The sequence below is a fragment of the Nyctereutes procyonoides genome, unplaced genomic scaffold, assembly GCF_905146905.1.
Source record: "Nyctereutes procyonoides isolate TBG_1078 unplaced genomic scaffold, NYPRO_anot_genome, whole genome shotgun sequence".
Lineage (NCBI taxonomy): Eukaryota > Metazoa > Chordata > Mammalia > Carnivora > Canidae > Nyctereutes > Nyctereutes procyonoides.
In genome coordinates this window covers 29,115,934-29,136,028 of record NW_026575035.1, presented here as the reverse complement: position 1 = coordinate 29,136,028, position 20,095 = coordinate 29,115,934, and the positions used below count along the sequence as shown (strand labels likewise).

General features: G+C 38.2%; 1 protein-coding gene across 5 annotated transcripts in view; it reads right to left on the bottom strand.

The window, feature by feature from the left end:
* The window catches only part of PRKDC (protein kinase, DNA-activated, catalytic subunit), a 215,362-nt gene that overhangs the window by 134,511 nt on the left and 60,756 nt on the right, over positions 1-20,095 (bottom strand). For all 5 annotated transcript variants that reach the window (XM_055318273.1, XM_055318275.1, XM_055318274.1 and 2 more), the window contains 6 exons: positions 16,424-16,678; positions 12,516-12,739; positions 11,592-11,803; positions 11,036-11,168; positions 10,440-10,598; positions 9,198-9,401 (listed from right to left, as the gene is read on the bottom strand). In XM_055318273.1, the coding sequence (XP_055174248.1) occupies positions 9,198-9,401; positions 10,440-10,598; positions 11,036-11,168; positions 11,592-11,803; positions 12,516-12,739; positions 16,424-16,678 (1,187 nt within the window). The remainder of the gene's footprint in view (positions 1-9,197; positions 9,402-10,439; positions 10,599-11,035; positions 11,169-11,591; positions 11,804-12,515; positions 12,740-16,423; positions 16,679-20,095) is intronic.

The following is a 20,095-nucleotide window of genomic DNA, read 5'->3' as shown; positions in this document are numbered from 1 at the left end:
AGACTGACAGATATATGACAAAATCTACTTTCAGTTTAAAGCTATTCTTGGAAAATAAAAATGCTATTTCTGTAATAGCTATTTATTTCACAATGCCACAAATATTTTTAAAGATTTTATTTGACACAGGAAGAGTGCATGTGAGAGAGAGAGAGAGAGAGAGAGAGAGAGAACACACGCACATGCACACAAGCGGGGGTGGAGAGTGCAAAGGGACAGGAACAATTAGACTCCCAGCTGAGCAAGGAGCCCAATGCGGAGCTCAATCCTAGGACCTCAGGATCATGACCTGAACCCAAGGCAGATGCTTAACCAAATGAGCTACTCAGGTGTCCCTCACAACTCCTCAAATTTGAGAAGAGCAACTTAACATCTAAATTTGCCCACAAAAGCATAAAGTGGTCTCTTTTATGAAATCGTATTTATCCTATTTCTTGTTTTCTTAGTTGGGGGCATTCTCAATAACAGGAAGAATTAACACTCCTCTGTTACACATGCACATACACAGAAGCATATACATATGCTTGCACACACACATTTCCTGTCCTGCCACTTTTCCAATAGTTGACATCCTAACTTTGGTTAGATTAACATTCAATATTTTAATCATAATGACACAATCATTTTTACACAACATTTTGATCTCTCTTAAGTATTAACTTGCTTACTTTCTTTACTGCTTTCAATGTGCCTATCATTATTCATCATCAAACTCTCCCGAATCAATGAAATCTCCTCAAGACATCTAAACATATCAGGAAGTCTATCAGCTCCATGTCAGTGGCAACATAGGTCCTACTCTGGAATGTCTGTGATCACTGCCCTCTGGGTGTCACTTCCAGGAGACTGGTCCCCTTCTCTGTGTTTGAGCCAACTTCCCAGATCCAACATCTTCCTCTTTCTTGGCTAAATGATTTGAGTGCAGAGGAGATAAGATTCCTTTGAGATCTGGCATATCTGAAACATCTGCATTCCACTCTCACACATGACTGAGAGTCTGGCCAGATTCAGAACTCCAGGTTGGAATCTTTGCTAAGTTGTGAAATAAATTTGTCCTACAATCTTCCAGCGTCCACTGTGCAGTTGCAAAGACAAACAGCATCTGATTTCTTGATCCTTTTAAATGGAATCCACTTGTCTCTTACAGAAACTTTAGAATCTTTTCTCAGGGCAGCCCCGGTGGCGCAGCGGTTTGGTGCCGCCTGCGGCCCGGGGTATGACCCTGGAGACCCGGGATCGAGTCCCACATCAGGCTCCCTGCATGGAGCCTGCTTCTCCCTCTGCCTCTCTCTCTGTCTCTATGAATGGATAAATAAAATCTTAAAAAAAAAAAAAAAAAGAGAATCTTTTCTCATGGTGAAGCCCCTGGGGCTCTGAATTTTCAAGAAATTTGCTCCGTGTAGAGCTGCTTTCATACACTGTGCTGGATTTTCAATGACTCTTTCCCATCCAGAAGCTCGAGGCCTTTGTTTCTGGGACATTCTCTTGAGAGCCTGTCTTCTCTCTGGAGCAGAGGGGTCCTGGTGCTGAATCTTATCAGTGGATCCCAAGTCTCCTCATGTTTTTCTCTACTAGTTTCTGTTTGTTTTACTTTATTTTCTGTGAGAATTCCTAAATTTATCTTTCAAACTCATTTCATTTTAATTTCTTATGCCCATGCTTAATTCCCAGAAGTTACTTTCTAACAGTGTTCTTTTCAGTAGCAATTTTTATTTCATCGATACACTGACATCTCTCATCTCTCTGTGGTTCTTTTCTCTTTATATTTCCATCTCACTGAATAGTCACTGTGTCAAATGGTTTTTTATCTGCCTCTCTCTTTTAGAATCCATTTCCTCAATGCCTGGTGCTCCCTGGCTGTTGGCACACATTGAGGAACTGACTAAAAGTACTGTGCAACAGGCAAGGCTCACTGATAATGAGGATCAGTGTAGGTTGGTTGGGTAGTGATAACACTTAATCATTATTTTCCCTTAGACTTGTCAAAATATTCTGATATCTTGCCTGAGGGTATATATCTAATTGACCATATTCTGGGAGCCACACTGAGGGAAGAGAACTAAAAGCCTCAAAGTTTCAGAATTCAGTGAGGCTTTCATTTAACTTCCTTCTTTCTTTCTTTTTTTTTTAAGATTGATTGATTGATTGATTGATTTATGAGAGATGAGAGAGAGAGAGAGAGAGAGGGAGAAGCAGGCTCCATGCAGGGAGCCCGACACGGAACTCAATCCCAGGTCTCCAGGATCACACCCCGGGCCGAAGGCGGCTCTAAACCGCTGGGCGACTGGGGCTGCCCTAACTTCCTTATTTCAAGAAGGTAATCCTACACCAAAAATATACAAAGGATCATAAAAGACCATTATGAACAATTATTCACCAGCAAATTGGATAACCTAGAAGAAATGGATAAATACCTAAAGATAAACAACTTACCAGGATTGAATCTTGAGGAGATAATCTGAACAGACCAGATAATAGTAAGGAGGCTGAATCAGTAATCAAAAACCTCTCAAAAAAACAAAAGTCCATGACCAGACAGCTTCACTGGTGTATTCTACCAAACATGTAAGGAAGAACTGAGACCAATCCTCAAATTATGCTAAACACCTAAAAGACAAGTAAATACTTCCATACTCATTCTATGAAGCCAGCAATTACCATGATACCAAAACCCAACAAGGAAACTATAAGAAAAGAAAATTACAGTAAACTATCCCTGATGAACACAGATGCAAAACTCAACAAAATATCAGCAAATCAAATTCAAAAATACATTAAAAGGATCACATACCATGATCAAGTGAGTTTTATTTCAGGGATGCCAGGAGGGTTCAACATCTGCACGTCAATTATTGTGACACACCAACATTAACAAAATAATGGATAAAAATCATATGATCATCTTAATAGATGCAGAAAAAACATTTGATAAAATTCAACAACGATGCATGATAAAAACTCAACAATTCAGGTACAGAGGGAACATACTTCAACATAATAAAAGCCATATATGATAAATGCACAGCTGACATCATTCTTGATAGTGAAAAACTGAAAGCTGTGTTCCCTACAATCAGAAACAAGGATGTCTACTCTTAGTACTTTTATTCACCATGGTATTAAAAGTCCTAGCCATAGCAATCAGACAAGAAAAATACAAGGCAACAAAAACAGAAAGGAAGAAGTAACACTGTTTGCAGATGGTATGATTTTATATACAGGAAACCCTAAAGACTCCACCAAAAAAAAAAAAAAACTGTGAAAACTAATCAACAAATTCAGTAAAGTTGCAGGATACGAAATCAAGATGTAAAACTAGGTGTGTTTCTATATACTAATAACCACCTATCAGAAAGCAAAATTAAGAAAATAATCAAATTGCACCAAAATTATATCAAAAAGAATAAAACACCTAGGAATAAATTTGACCAAGGAGGTTAAAATGAAAGGAGGTATGATGAAAACTGAAAGACACTGATGAAAAAAATTGAGGATGCAAATAAATGAAAGGATATTCCATGCTCATGGAATAGAATAATTAATATTGGTAAAATGTTGGTATTATCCAAAGCAATCTACAGATTCAGTACAATCCCTACCAAAATTCCAATGGCATTTTTCACAGAAATAGAACAAACAGTCCTAAAATTTGTATGGAATCACAAAAGACCCTGAATAACCAAAGCAATCTTTAGAAAGAACAACATTGGAAACATTATGCTTCCTGATTTCATATTATATCATGTCAAACTAATCAAAATAGTATAATATTCACATAAAAACGAATAGATCAATGGATAGAAAGCCCAGGAATAAACACATGCAAGGAGTGCAGCCCTGGTGGCTCAGCGGTTTAGTGCCACCTTCAGCCCAGGGCGTGATCCTGAAGACCCAGGATCGAGTCCCACATCAGGCTCCCTGCATGGAGCCTGCTTCTCCCTCTGCCTGTGTCTCTGCTTCTCTCTCCCTCATGAATAAATAAATAAAATATTTAAAAAAAAACACACACACACACATGCAAGGAGCCAAGAATATACAATGATGAAGGACAAATGAGCCAAAAATATACAATGGAGAAAGGATAGTCTCTTCAATAAATGGTAATGGGAAAATAGGACAACTACCTGTAAAAGAATGAAACTTGACACCTATTTTATGCCATACACAAAAACCAACTCAAAATGTGTTAAAGACTTGAACTTAAGACATGAAGCCATAAAATTCCTTAAGGAATAGGCTCCTTAACATTGGTCTTAACAATTTTTTTTGGTTCTGACACCAAAAGCACAGGAAATAACAGCAAAAATAAACAAATAGAACTACATCAAATTAAAAATCTTCTGCACATCAAAAGAAATCATCAACAAAATGAAAAGGCAACCTACAAAATGGGAGAAACTATCTATAAACCATGTGTCTGATAAGGGGTTAATATCCAAAATATATGAAAGACTCAACAGCAAAAAATCAAACAATCTAATTTAAAAGGGGGCAGAGGAACTGAGTAAGACATTTTTCAGACAGTCAAAAGGTATGTGAAAAGCTGCTCAATTAGTGAAATCATCAGGAAAATGCAAATCAAAACCATAATGAGATACCATCTCATACCTGTAAGATACTAGCATCAAAAACAAGTGTTGGGGGATCCCTGGGTGGCTCAGCGGTTTAGCGCCTGCCTTCGGCATAGGGCATGATCCTGGAGTCCCAGAATCGAGTCCTGCATCGGGCTCCCTGCATGGAGCCTCTTCTCCCTCTGCCTGTGTCTCTGCCTCTCTCTCTCTGTCTCTCATGAATAAATAAATAAAATCTTAAAAAAAAAAAAAAAGAAGTAGTAGTAGTGTTGGTGAGGATGTGGAGAAAAGGGAACTCTTGTGCATTGCTGGTGTGAGTGCAAATTGGTACAGCCCTGTGGAATAAGTGTGGCAGTTCTCCAAAAATTAAACAGAAGTACCACATGGTCCAGCAATTCTACTTCTGGTATATACCTGAAGAAAAGGAAATAATTATCTAAAAAATGTATCTGCACCCCTATGTTCATTGCAACATTATATGCAATAGAAGGACATGGAAACAATTTGTGTCCATCAACAGATGAATGAATAAAGAAGATGTGGTATATACATACACAATGAAATATTATTCAGAAGAAAATTTTGCCAATTGTCACAACATAGATTGGACTCTGACAACATTATGCTAAGTGAAATAGGTCCTACAGAGAAAGATAAACTGTATGAAAACACATATGTGGCACCTAAAGCCAAATTCACAGATACAGAGAGCAGACTGGTGCTTGCTAGAGGCCAGCCATAGGGAGTTGGACAAAATGAATCAAAGTAGTCAAAGGTACAACTTCCAATTATAAAATAATTCTGGACATGTAATGTACAACATGGTGACTAAATTTAAAATCTGTTTCATATATCTGAAAAGTGCTGGGACCCCTGGGTGGCTCAGTGGTTGAGGGTCTGCCTTAGGCTCAGGGTGAGATCCTAGAGTACCACACATTGGGCTCCCTGCATGGAGCCTACTTTTCTCTCTGCCTGTGTCTCTGCCTCTCTCTCTCTCTCTCTGTGTGTCTCTCATGAATAAATAAATAAAATCCTTAAAAAAAAAAAAAGTGCTGAAGTATGTAAAATTTCTCATTGCAAGGAAAATATTTAAGATGATGAGCATTAACTAAACATCCCAGTAATCATTCTGTAGGATTATCAACTTTGATTAAATCAAATCAGCATGTTGTACACCTAAAACTTATAAAATGCTATATGTCAATTACATCTTCATAAATTTGGAAAAAAGAAAAAGGATATTCATTCATGTGAATGATTATAAAATAAACAAAATCAATAGTTTTCTCATATACCACATCCTTATAAAGAAAATATAAAGTGGAGGAGCACCTGGTTGGCTCAATCAGTTAAGCATCTGACTCGATTTCAACTCAGATCATAATCTCAGGGTCATGATATTGAGACCCATGTCAGGTTCTGTGCTCAGCGGAGAGTTACCTCTCTCTATCTCCCCTTACCTCTCTCCTACTCATTTTCTCTCTTCTCTCTCTCTCTCTCTCTCTCTCTCTCTCTCAAATAAATTTAAAAATCTTTGGGGAAAAAAATATAAAGGGAAAATATTCCATTTACATTTAAAACTAAATAGTATCCAGTATTTAGAAATATTAAGAAACATGTAGTAACTAGATGAATGAAATGTAGCATTCTACATAATAGTATGACAAAGAAATTTGAGAATATGAATAAAGGTTTGAATAAATGGAGAGACGAACCTTAGAAAAACAGGCTTTTTTAAAAAAAAAGAGGTTAATTTGGTTAAATTTACTCTACACAGTGTATTATCATTCAAAATCCCTACATTTTGTGGGAAGGGTAATGAGGAACCTGACAAAACAATTCTAAATTTCACTTTCAAGAATATGCAAGTATCGCTGGAAAAGTCTGAAAAACAAAAATACTAAGAAGGAATATTGCATTACCAGATGATTAGTTGTACGTTAAAACTGCTGGAATTAAAACATCATGGTACTGGCTGAGAAAAAGATGGTTAAGAAATTAAAATGTCCAACTTCAGATCCAAATATGTACAGGGAGTTAGTATTCAAGAAAGTGAGAATCTTGAATCAGTGAGGAGAATATGTATTAGTGAATAAATGTCCAGTAAGTAACCATTTGGGAAAAAAAATGCCATTTCTCCAGTGCTCTTTGCATTATTTATATTTGTTAAAAAAAAGAACCTATGGGGGACACCTGGGTGGCTCAGAGGTTGAGCATCTGCCTTCAGCTCAGGGTGTGGTCCAGTGGATCGAGTCCCACATCAGGGCTCCCTGCATGGAGCCTGCTTCTCCCTCTGGCTGTGTCTCTGCCTCTCTCTCTCTGTCTCGAAAGAAAAAAGAGAAGAAAGAGAGAAGAAGGAGAGAAGGAGGAGAGGAGAAGGAGAGGAGAGGAGAGGAGAGGAGAGGAGAGGAGAGGAGAGGAGAGGAGAGGAGAGGAGAGGAGAGGAGAGGAGAGGAGAAGGGAAGGGAAGGGAAGGGAAGGGAAGGGAAGGGAAGGGAAGGGAAGGGAAGGGAAGGGAGAAAAGAAAAGAGAAAGAAATAAATAAAAAGAAAGAAAGAAAGAAGAAAGAGAGAGAGAAAGAGAAAGAGAGAAGGAAAGAAAGAAGAAAGAGAGAGAGAAAGAGAGAAAGAAAGAAATAAAGAACGAACCTATAGAAGTAACAGAAAAAAATGGGCAGATTTTAAAGATAATAATTGGGTTGGAGAAGGCCTTTCTAATAAATATGACATGAAAGACGGGAATGACAGAAAAGAAGATTAATAAATTTAATAAATACTTCTGTATAAAATAAACACTCCAAGTGAGACTGAAAGACAAATGGCCAGTAGGAAAAAGTACTTTTTGCATACATGACAGATGTCTACTATTCCTAATATACAAAAATCTGTTAAAAATTATTAAGAAGTTCCATCCCAATAGAATAATGGGCAAAATACAAAAATACAGCAACACACCAGAAACATTTTGGTTGTTCAAAAATACTAGTGGGAGACTAAAGTCAGAAGAGTGCAAGAACTGACATTAAATCTGAAAGAGTAAAGTACAAAACAGAGTTCTCACTTGTGGAATAATAAAATGGTTTTGTATGGCATAAAGTATTTCAAACTTTACTTAATACTGGTGTTATATACAGAACATGCCTCTAATCTTGACTAAAGATCTGAGAAAGAAAGAAAGAGAGTGAAGGGAGAGGGGAGGGGAGGGGGAAAGAAAAAGAAAAGAAAATACAAAAAAAGTCTGCCTAGACTCACTCAAGTCTGCCTAGAGTGCCCCGGTACAGAGATACTTATCCCTTGCAGAGATCTGGCTGCCCCCAGTGTCCTCAAGCACAAAAAGATCAGTCCTTTGAGGACAAGGTAAGGCCAGGTGACCAGGCAGGGGACAGCTAACATTTAAACAGTCCCCCTCTTTTCAGCCTCTCCTTTGCATTCTGCTTCCATCAGCAGACACCAGAAGGTGTGGGTTCTGCAGCATGAAGCAACTGCCCATCTCCCCACCACTATGGTACACTGCAGTTTTCTTGGACTCTAAAGTCTGTTACAACTTCTCCTTTTGCTTTCTAGCTTCCAAAATGTCACTCGTCTCTCATCTTTTAACGTGTCCTTTTAGCATTGTGCTCTAAAAAACAAAATGAAAAAAGCCCCATTTCTGTCATTTTACAGGGAACTGAGGATTAAGTAGAGGTAAATATGTATGGCTTTTCTTCATTACCTTCACCAGAAGTTTAAATAGCTTCAGAGATCAAAATGTTCTATTTCCTGGGTGTCACGGGTCTACTAAAAGTTCATTTCTAACTTTAAATTCAAATATCTAGTACAACCTGCTACAAAATACTCCCCACCACAAGACAACAAGCAATTTTTGGAGTAAAAGCTTAAGTCAGTAGGAAATTATGCATTCTCCCTTAAATGGTCATTCCTAATAGTTCCAGTTCCTGACTGTCTATGGACTGGGTTAAATTTCAAACTTTTACAAGTGTAGCAAACCCAAGTCAACTATCTATTAAATACTGAGCTCCAAGGTTCAATGTGAGGGGGCAAAGTGGGCTACAGCAGGAGCATGCAGGAAATAATGACTCTATACCAATCTGTGAAAGGACCATGAATACAGAAAGCACACCGAGTGTATAAGACTAGCTGATGGCTGGTGCAAAAAGAAAGGGGGGCTCGGGTCTCATGATGGGCTTTTAAGCTCCAGCAGCACTTCTTCACAAAAGTCAGTATCCTGCATAGCCATGCCTTGTAATATTACGCCTAGAGATTCTGGGGGAGTGAGAGATTAGAAAAAATAATCAATGTTTCAATGTCCACTTAACATTATTAAATGTTCATTAAAGATGGGTTTTCTTTCCTTTGATTTTGTCTGCAAACATTGGCAAGAGCTTCCAAGAAGAGATCTTATTTTGTTTAGATATTTTTCAAGAATATGGCAATCTTTTTATATGCATTATATAAGAAAATACACTTCATTTAAGTAAATATTTCACAATGAACTCACAAGTGTAGGTAATGTACTACATGAGGGGCAAGTTTTTCACTAACAAAAGCAGCGTCTCTAGCCCAATGAGTGGACTCTGATAGTAATTCTTGCTTCAAGTAAAATAAATAAGAATAAAAATTTCATTACCATTTTGGGATTATCCACAGATGATTTCATGAGCTTCAATACAGTCGTATCTAGATTTCTCAACAATTCAGTGTTGATTATCTCTGAAAACAAGCTATAAAAATACTCTCCATGAGAGAAGCTGACCATGTTTCTCTGGGACTCTCCTGAGACTGGCATAGACAACACTGCTGTATCCAGGAGAAGATCCACAAGGTGCTCACACTGTGAAGAAGCAAGGAAAGGTACAATTTTACCTGTTAGAGAAGGACTCCTGGGAAGCTGCTAACTTTGGTATTGGAAAATCACACAGTAGAGAACTAAAGAGAACTCTAAAGAGAACTGGTATTTGAAGGCCTGGGTTCAAGTTTGAATTGTATACATTTCAATAAGCATGCATTTTCTAGGTTTCATTTCATGAAAGAAATCTTCCCTGACTCTCCCAAATATCCAGAAAATCTTCCTGTTGCTGCTTTGAAGGGAGAGGCGAGTAAGAGTATTTTTTATTAATTTAAATATGTGATTTGTTTACATTAAGTGAATAAAGGGGCAAAGAAGATTCTGCTTTCTGCTACAGGAAAAGGGAAGATGGGTGAAAGCAATGAACACAAAAGACTGGCTAGCAGATCTCAGCTACTACAGAGACTGTTTGAGGCCACCCCTGCATGGTTCAAAAATCGATGAAGACATCTTTCTGGGGAGCCTGTGGAATTATCCTTCAAGGGTCCTCCCATATCAGCCATCTGAAGGTCACCAAGGACAGGGGAAGAGAAAGCCACTGTATCAGCTTTATATTCACAAAATGTTCTCTGCCTTATAAAGTCTTTTAAGAAACAAAATGGGATAGACAAAACCACAATTTAAGAAGAATACTGTCGGGATGCCTGGGTGGCTCAGGGGTTGGATGCCTGCCTTCAGCTCAGGGCGTGATCCTGGAGTCCCAAGATCGAGTCCCACATCGGGCTCCCTGTGTGGAGCCTGCTTTTCCCTCTGCCTGTGTCTCTGCCTCTCTCTGTGTGTCTCTTATGAGTAAATAAATAAAAATATTACAAAAAAAAAAAAAAAGAAGAAGAATATTGTCCTATATCTTTTATTAAAAAAAATTCTTTTAGAAAGGAAGTCAGATCATGTAAATCTATTAAAGTACTTGCTAAGCTAAGAACTTACTAAATTCCAGCTAAATTCTTGCTTTTAGAAACACACTGCAAGTGAGCTATATATTTATATCATTAGGATAGCATAGCATATAGCTGCTGTTCCTACCAGTCCTCCAAAAGCAAAGGCCAACTCCAGAAGTCCACTGGCTAATCGCTTACAACTGGGGTCTAGCAAAGGAAAGTACTCTCGTTCATCTCCAGGTGCAATGCTTTTATAAACCAGGAAAAGAAGTTTGATGCCAACAGAATGACGCTGATCTGCAGACTAAAATAAAGTCAATGCTGAAACATTCAGCAATAAGACATTTTATAAAAACACACAATTTCACACCTTTCATGAATAAAAAAAAAATCCATGTTCATTAACACTGACTACCTAATTATCAGGAAAATCTTCACTCAACTTCGCTTTCTATGCTATATTTTTTCATTTATATTGCCTACCCACAAAGGCACAATAGGAACTCATCCCTAAAGTTCTTCAGAAGGCTGCTGGAAATATAAGTGTCCTTTTTTTTTAATATATATTCATATTCTAAGTTAACACATGTCTGCTGCAAGTAATTCTCAAATTCCCATTTCAGCATATTCTATACATATAGGATATTTAAAACATATATATATATATGTTTATATATATATAAAATAGACTAATTAGCTTAATAAAGCCAAGAGAAATGTAAAAACAGATTGGCTGGTTACCTGAGACGGTAATACAACATGCAAAACACCAGCTCTGTGAAGCTGTTTACAAGCTGACACAACAGAAGCCAGTGTGGCCCTATCCACATAAGCATCAGGACCATACAGGTCAACGGCACAGAGCTCCTCAATGCTGCCAGGGAAGAAAAACAAAAAGAAACGAGATGAGTGCTCATCTCACCAAATGAGCAGGATACACTGAAAAACTGTGGGTTCTGTTATAAATGTGTTTCCTGACTCCTTGACATTCACATTCATTCCATGATCCAGGAAAGGAAACATGGGTTAACACTGACCATAGGGCCCGTGGATCCAGCCGTGGAAATCAACACGAGGCTAAGTCACTGCAGAGGCTTGCATTCCATAAGGTGCAGGGAAGGCATGTGTTAAATAGATGATTTTCAAATTAATGAGATCCTCTGCGTCAAACACCCCATTGATGAGATCCACTACTTCAGGAAATGGAGCTATAGCATCCACACTCATAGCTGCCAGAGTATGCTGCAACCTTAAATTCCAACACAACACTGATCCCGAGCATGATCAGAATGCCCACCTCTGTACTGTTATTTTTTCCTTGAGGCACATCTCCAGGGTGTCTTTGTATGGGGACTTCTTTAGAGCTTTCATCAGGTTTACACAAACATCAGGAAGATGATTCATAACTAGGACATCACCAATGTTGAAACCTATGCTCGAGGGCTGACATAGGGTTTTCACCAAGAGTGTCATAAAGTTTTCGTTATTACATAAATCCTCCTCAAGGAGCTGTAAAAGTTGATTTCAAATAAAAACATATCCATTAGTCCGCACTTAGATTTCACTAGTGTAAGGTCCATGAAGCTGGAGATTTTTGCCTGGCTAGGGCAAGGGTTGGCAACTTTCTCTGTAAAGGGTCAGGTAACAAATACCTTAGGGTGTGTGGGTCCCATAGTCTGTGCTGCAACTACTGAAATAACTGCCATCACAATGTGAAAGCAGCCATGGACAATACATGGACAAATGGGCTTGGATGAGTTCCAGTGAAACATTCTTTACAAAAGCAGGCAAGTGGGATGTGGCCTGTGGATCAGAGCCTTACGCCCCTCGTTTAGGGACATACTGTGTCTGGAGATAGAGTCAGACATATAGTAGACACTTAATATGTATTAAATGGATAGACGGACTGGACTTTGTTTATATAATAAATCTCACAGATACATTTACAAATATGATAATGCATGTTTCCTAAGACAAATGTTTCATCAATCATACCATAAAATGCAATATTCAATAAGACATTTAGAAAAATTATTTTGTATTTTATTCACACAATAAGAATCTGAAGTATATGCAAAGCTTTATAACTTTCAAGAACACATAACTCCTACAGCAATGGAAAGTTCTAAGAAAGTCAAAACCACTTTTAATAGGTACTGGAAAATATTTTTCCACTGCCAGGTACTGATCTCAAACTAACAGAGCAGTAGGAGTGACTTACCTTCCAGCCTTCTGGGGAGGTGTTGAGCAGCGTTGTGGTAAACTCCATAATCCGGACCACAATTGTGCATTTGCTGTAATTATATCTTTCTCCCTCTTGTGGGCTGGGTCTGTGACCTGCTGCCCCAGTGCTAAAGCACTTTTCTGCTGCTGTGATATCATGCATAGCAATGTTTTCTAAAAAGAAAGCCACCGCTTTCCAAAGTGAAGACTGTGTTTCAGTACCTAAAAAAATTATACTCAATTATTAACATTCTAACTTCCTTCTAACTCCACTATGATTAATGCAAAATTCCTTCTTTAAGTACAGGCATGATATACTTTTAGTCAAAATTCAAACTGAAAAAGCTTTAAAAAATATGCATGTCAATTTCTATCAAATGTTAAAAATGCTCATATGCTTCGATCTAGCACTGAAATTTTATAATGAAACAATGGCAGAATTCTAAAGATGTGCTTTATGGATGTTCATTTTTAGTAATTTTTAATGATGAAGAAACAAAAACAACTGAAATGTCCTTCAAAGGGGCAACAGAGAAATTCTGGCAGTAGTCCTTTCATGGAAACAATCACATCAACTCCTAAATGGACTTTTTCATAAAACGTGATCACATGTCTGTCTATAAATATGAAGGAGCTGGTTCTCCTGTCCCATCTCTACTCCTCTCATGATTAACCCAGTTTTGCTTATGGAAGAAAGACAAAGCAACTTTCTCCTCTCCTCCGTCTTAACTGTAGTTTTATACCAGGGTGTAAAGACCTCCTAAACAAAGGGACAATTTTAAAAAGTAGTGTACAGAAAGAGTAAAGCTAATAACTAAGAAATGCTTTTATAAGTCTGAGGGTTTTCCTATTCTTTGTTTTCATAAAATTTGAGTTCATCAAATTGCCAACTTGACAGATCATTAAAAATAATTTTGATGACAGGTCACCATGTATTCAAAGAAATTAGAGAAAATATATTAAGAATTTCATTTTCAAACACCAAATATCCTCGAATCCAACAGACCACAGGCTGCATGAAACATTCCAATTATAGATATGTTAAATGAAGGAAAAAAAATGAACATTTTAGCATTATTCAAATATGGCACTTGTTTATGTGAACAAGTTTTTTATTAAAATCTATACAAAACAATAGAATGCTAATCATATAATTTTACTTGTTATATGTAATAATTATTTATCAAAATGCTTATTATATTTTTATTGCTTTAATAGTAATAAGCTTTAAATGCCCTAAACATAAATGCAATGATAGTGCAACACAGAAGAAACCTGTAACATTCAGACCATTTTGATGCAAAAATGTAGAGTTATGAGTAAAAACACAAGCATAAAAACAGAGAATACTTAGGATAAAAAAAGGGTATGGAATGGTAATAATTCAGGAACTTTGCAAGACTTCCAAATAAAGAAATCATTTTAAGCCTGATAATGTTGAACAAAAAACATCTACAGTACTTAGGCTCCAATGAATACATTTTTTTAAGTAATGCTAACAATTTCACGTTCAAATGTCCACACATCAGAAATTACAACTTGCTCAATCACTGAAAGCAACGAGGAATTCTTTGTCAAGTTTGAAAGAAGGCAAATTGTTTTTAATGTCCCCCACTCTTCACAAGGTAAATCAACATTTCAAAGACTGCTTAACTGTGACACACATTTGGATAATTTAGTAATATATGCTCATTTAAATTAGCTCAAGGTATATAAACTGACATAAAATGACATCCAATATGTTAAGTTTCCTTTTAAGAGTTTCTTTTTAAAAAGAAAATTACAGTAAAGCATGTAACAATCCCATTAAGTTAAAAAATTAAAATTAAAATACATATTATATGCATAGAAAAAGTTTAGAAAAGTGAACACTACACTGTTTTTGTATCTGTCACTAGCTAATGCAAGTAGAGGAGAAGGTTTTACCTATTTCCTATGCCTTTTTTCTTGTTGAAATTTTCAAAATGACATGAGATCTTTTAAAACAATGAATTTAAGGAACTATTTGCTAGTAAACAGCTACTATTGTTTTTAAAATATCAGAACTTATGTGACCTATCCTTCTGAGAATCCCATACTATAATCATGATGCATCCCATGCTAGAGAGTCAGATCTCAAAATAGTATAAAATCGATTTTCCCTTAAAGGGGAAAGGAGAGAAAATGAGTGGAAATATCAGAGAGGGTGACAGAACATAAAGACTCCTAACTCTGGGAAACAAACAAGGGGTAGTGGAAGGGGAGAAGGGTGGTGGGGGTGGGGTGACTGGGTGACGGGCACTGAGGGGGGCACTTGACGGGAAGAGCACTGGGTGTTATACTAGATGTTGGCAAATCGAACTCCAATAAAAAATATATACAAAAAAAAAATCTGTTTTCCCGAACCCCAGTGTGTGCATGTGCACTGCACACATTACATACTCCCTACTATGTCTGCCTCCAACTTCTTTAAACTAGAAGGAAGACAAGATAGCCTGGTTCTCTCTCCCCAGTTCCCGAAATACAGATTTCACCTCTGACAGAATCAGAGACTGGTAGTTCCTTTAGTCAGCCACCACCAAAATGGATGCTGTGTCTAAAGTGAAAATCAGGTAAATAACAGAATATGTTTTAAGTGGTAAGTTGGATGTTCAGCCTGTAAGAGAGGATTTAGGGGAAACCCCCAAAGACCAAAAGAGCCTCCTCAGCGAACCTCAAAGCTCAGAGCAATGTAGCTCTCAGCTATGGTCCTCTGCAGATACTATATTCTCAGAGAGACACACCTCCCAGGACCCATCTCCCATTTAGGTCACTAGAAGGATGGAGTCTGCATCTCCTTCTTCCCAGCACAGGCTAAGGAGCACACAAAACATTCCACTCTACATTCTACCCTCTGTAAAAAAAAAAAAATAAAAAAATAAAAAAATAAAAAAAAATACTATGATCATTATACTACAATAAAAATACTAAGGAACAGGACAATGTAAGAAAAATAAAGACATGCTACTCAGAAACATGCAATAAGATCAAAGAGCCTCATGTAAGGAAGAACTCTTTTATAAATACTTTTTAAAGGATTTATTTATTTATTTGAGAGGAAAAGGGGAGAGAGAGAGAGAGAGAGAACATGAGCAGGACAGGCAGAGAATGTGAAGCAGACTCACTGCTGAGCACAGAGCCTAATGTGGGTCTTGATTTCATGACCCTGAGGTCAGACCTGAGCCAAAACCAGGAGTCAGCAGCTTCACTGATTTTGTCACCCACGTGCCCTCAAAAACATTTTTTTAATGATTTTATTTTTTAAGTAATCTCTCTGCCCAATGTGAGGCTCAAACTTACAAGCCTGAGACCAAGAGTTGCATGCTCCGGGTGCCTGGGTGACTCAGTCGGTCAAGCTTCTGACTCCTGATTTCAGCTTAGGTCATGATCTCAGGGTCATAAAATTGAGCCCCACATCTGGCTCCATGCTGAGCATACTGCCTAATTCTTTCTCTCCCTTCTCGCTCTGTCCCTCCCTATCCCACTCCCATGCTCTTTCTCTTAAAAACAAAAGAAATGAGAGTTGCATGCTCTGTCAACGGAGCCAGCCAGGCACCCATGAAAAACTCTTTTAAGGTGCTACATGCAAATGAAAACCTCAAAAGGTTATTTGATAAAAAGATCATTAAGAACCTGTGAACAAGGCACAAAAGTACAGACTCTGGGCAGGTTTCTGTAGCCTCCGTGCTGTCATGTACACCAGACCCCCACCCTCACTGTGAGCTTCAAGAAGAATGCAAGGACTAAATTAATGCTCCCTGCTGTTGCCATTGTTTCTGTGATTCTAGACAGTGTTGCCTGTCTAGTCAAAGACCCTACTGCTGTTTTTCCCTGAATAACTTCAGGTAGAACTGAACCACAGTAACTTGGGGCACAGATATTACCTACCCAGGACGTCAGGTGCCTTGAGGGTTTTCTCTTCAATGAATGTGTTGTAGCACTCCAGAGCCGCCAAAAGCATGTCCATCCATTGCAGGGCAGCTCTCAAGCTGAACGGCCCTTGCAGATGGAAGAGGGTGGGTTGCGCAAGGATGCCTGACGGCCGATCACAACCTCCTCCACCCCCCTCAAATGTGTTTATGAGAAAGGAAGTATCTTTGTTCTTAAGAATATCTTTCAGCCATAAAGAAGGAGATTTGTTGCCTTAAAAAAGAAACAAGATGAAAACACATAATTTCATATAACTAAAATTAATCTAATCATGGTGCCTAAATAAAAATAACATCCCCCAATAATAAAAAACAAGAATTAAACTCTGATATGTTAACGAACATAATTAGACTCGAACAAGACTGGCAATACCACAATATTTCAAATACAGTTTCCATATAAAAGTCCCATATAAAGTACCTACCACAGTAGTACAACTTATGATAAGGGGTAATTTTTTTTTAACTATAGCAATCATAACTTGTTTCACTGTAATTACTGCCAAGAAGGTATTTCCACCAAAGCTATTCTCTTCAGTTACTTTAAACATTATAAAAATGCTTGGATACTATTTAAACAGCTATAAGCATCATATCCTTTCCTTTGCCTCTTCTCTTGAAAATTATTATCCTTTTTTCCCCAGGAGTAATTTAAAGAATAAACACAAAGAAAAGCACTGTGATTTTCAAGTTCCTATCCTACTTCCTGGCTGTGCAGACCTGGCCTCTCTTGTGTCCCAGTTTCCTCATCTGTAAATGAGAATCCTAACAGTATCCACCTATACGGTTCCTACAAAGATTAAATGAATTGAAGTAGTTAGTATTTGAAAAAGTGCTTAGAATATTATCACATAGTGCAGTTTTTATTAAATAAAAGCCTTGAATTATCTTTTTGAAAGATATTTTTTCCTTTAGGTATTAACCGTTTTCAAAACTAAAGAAAAAAACATTTAATTGTATTTTGTAGGCTCTGAAATCAATGACTCTCAAAAGGTCAAATCATCCTGATTCTAATGAACTTAGAAAAGAATGCAAAACAATAATGTATTTCTGATGTAGTAAGAAGAAACTGTTTCTTTATTGTGTTAAAAAATACCTATCAGAGCTATGTATGTAAAAGATTCCATATCATGTTTTCAGGTTTATTTTTTTTAAAGATTTTATTTATCTGACAGAGAGAAAGCAAGCACAAGAAGGTGGAGGGGCAGAGACAGAGAGAAGCAGACTCCCGGGCTGAGCAGGAAGCCTGACTCAGGGCTCAATCCCAGGACCCTGAGATCCTGAGCTCAGCCAAAAGCAGATGCTTCACCAACTGAGCCACCCAGGTGCCCCTTCCGATTTGTTTTAGCGAGAATTATTAAACATTCCATTATTTTAAATACTGACAAAGAAAATGAGTAAAAACAGTATTTAAGTTCTGTATCAAATGCTAGCTATGAGTCATAGAAGGACAGAGAAAGACAGGTGTAGATAAAGAAGAGGATAAGGGAACATATGGATGAAGAGCTAAGCCTTGGAAAGCACATCTGTATTGCTGGGAACCTTCCCAGATCCCTGCCTCCTTCTCACTCTCCTCCAAACTATGGCTGCCGTCACCCTGGCTTTCTGTTCAACATGAGTCTCAAGAGTCAAAGCCCCAGATACATGTCATAGGGACGTGCCTTCACTTGTCATTACATTCCACTGATCTGGGAGTTGCCCAGATGACAGTATACTTTCAAGACATAGGACTTCTGATCTAAAGAGACACTTAACATTGTCCCTTAAAAACCACTTGAGGGGGCAGCCGGGGGGGCTCAGTGGTTTAGCGCTGCCTTCAGCCCAGGGTGTGATCCTGGAGACCCGGGATCGAGTCCCACATCAGGCTCCCTGCATGGAGCCTGCTTCTCCCTCTGCCTGTGTCTCTGCTCCTCTCTCTCTCTGTGTCTCTCATGAATAAATAAATAATAAAATATTTAAAAAAAATTTTTTTTAAAAAACCACTTGGTGGTGTGGGGCTTGGGTGGCTTAGTTGTTTAAGTGTCCGACTTCATTTTGGCACAGGTCATGATCTCAAGGTTGTGGGATCAATTGAGCCCCACATCAGGCTCTGGGCTGGCTGTAGAGCCTGCCTGAAATTCTCTTGCTCCCTTCCCACCCCCTCTTAAAAAAACAAACAAACAAACAAAAAAACCCTGGGGGCAGCACTGTTTACAAATCAAGATACAGAAGCACCCCAAGTGTCCATCGACTAATGATGTGGTATAAATATTATTCAGCCATAAAAAAATGGAAATCTTGCCATTTGTAATGACATGGATGGACATAGGGAGCATTACGCTAAGCAAGAAAAACACAAATACCTTATGATTTCATTCATAGGTGGAATTTAAGAAACTAAACAAATGAACACAGGGTGGAAAACAGACAAACCAAGAAAAAGACTCTTAACTATAGAGAACAAACTGACGGTTACCAGACAGGAATGGGGTTGGGAGGATCAGTTAAGTTGGTGGTGGGGATTAGGTATGCACTTGATATGATCAGCATCAGATCATAATGGAGTTGATGAATTACTATATTGTATATCTGAAACTACTATGACACTATATGTTAACTAACTGGAATTAAAATAAAAACAAAAAAAAAACACTGGGGAAAAACATAGCAGAGAGAAAGGTGGATGCAACATTGGGGGGCACACAGGAACATAAGTGATGGAATGTTCATTCCTTTCATACAAAGTATATGTTGGCAGCAGGACAAGGTTCACCTATTTAGCATCCTTTGTGTAACAGAAACAATTCTGAGCAGAACTCTACTTATTTCATTGAAAATATGTGAGGTCCCTATTGTAAGCAACTGAGAAAAACAATAGAAATGTCTGGGATCCGTCAAGCTGACATCACTAGGAATTGTGTGGGCTGCAGGAGAATCAGAGATCCAACTGGAAGGGAGGTAAGGTCTGCCAACTAATAGTTCCACCCATGTAATATCTGGGCCAAGTTCCCTTTAAAAATAAGGAAAACATGCCCCACCTTTCCCCCTATCCAATCTTTTTTCTTTAAGATTTTATTTATTCAGGGATCCCTGGGTGGCGCAGCGGTTTGGCGCCTGCCTTTGGCCTAGGGCGCGATCCTGGAGACCCGGGATCGAATCCCATGTCGGGCTCCTGGTGCATGGAGCCTGCTTCTCCCTCTGCCTGTGTCTCTGTCTCTCTCTCTCTCTCTCTGTGACTATCATAAATAAATAAAAATTAAAAAAAAAAGATTTTATTTATTCATTCATGAAAGACACAGAGAGAGAGAGAGAGAGAGAGAGAGAGAGAGAGAGAGAGAGAGAGGCAGAGACACAGGCAGAGGGAGAAGCAGGCTCCATGCAGAGAGCCTGATGTGGAACTCGATCCCGGGACTCTAGGATCACGCCCTGGGCTGAAGGCAGGCGCTAAACCGCTGAGCCACCCAGGGATCCCCACCCCATCCAATCTTCATGGACTTTATAGGAGTTCTGTGAGAATGACAACATACAAAACTAACTTTGTTAACTAAAAGCAATAAACAAATTTAAAATACTAGTGATTTTTTAAACAATTCTCTACATTAAAAATCCAAATACACATTACCATTATATACCTAAAATTATAGTAGGCAAA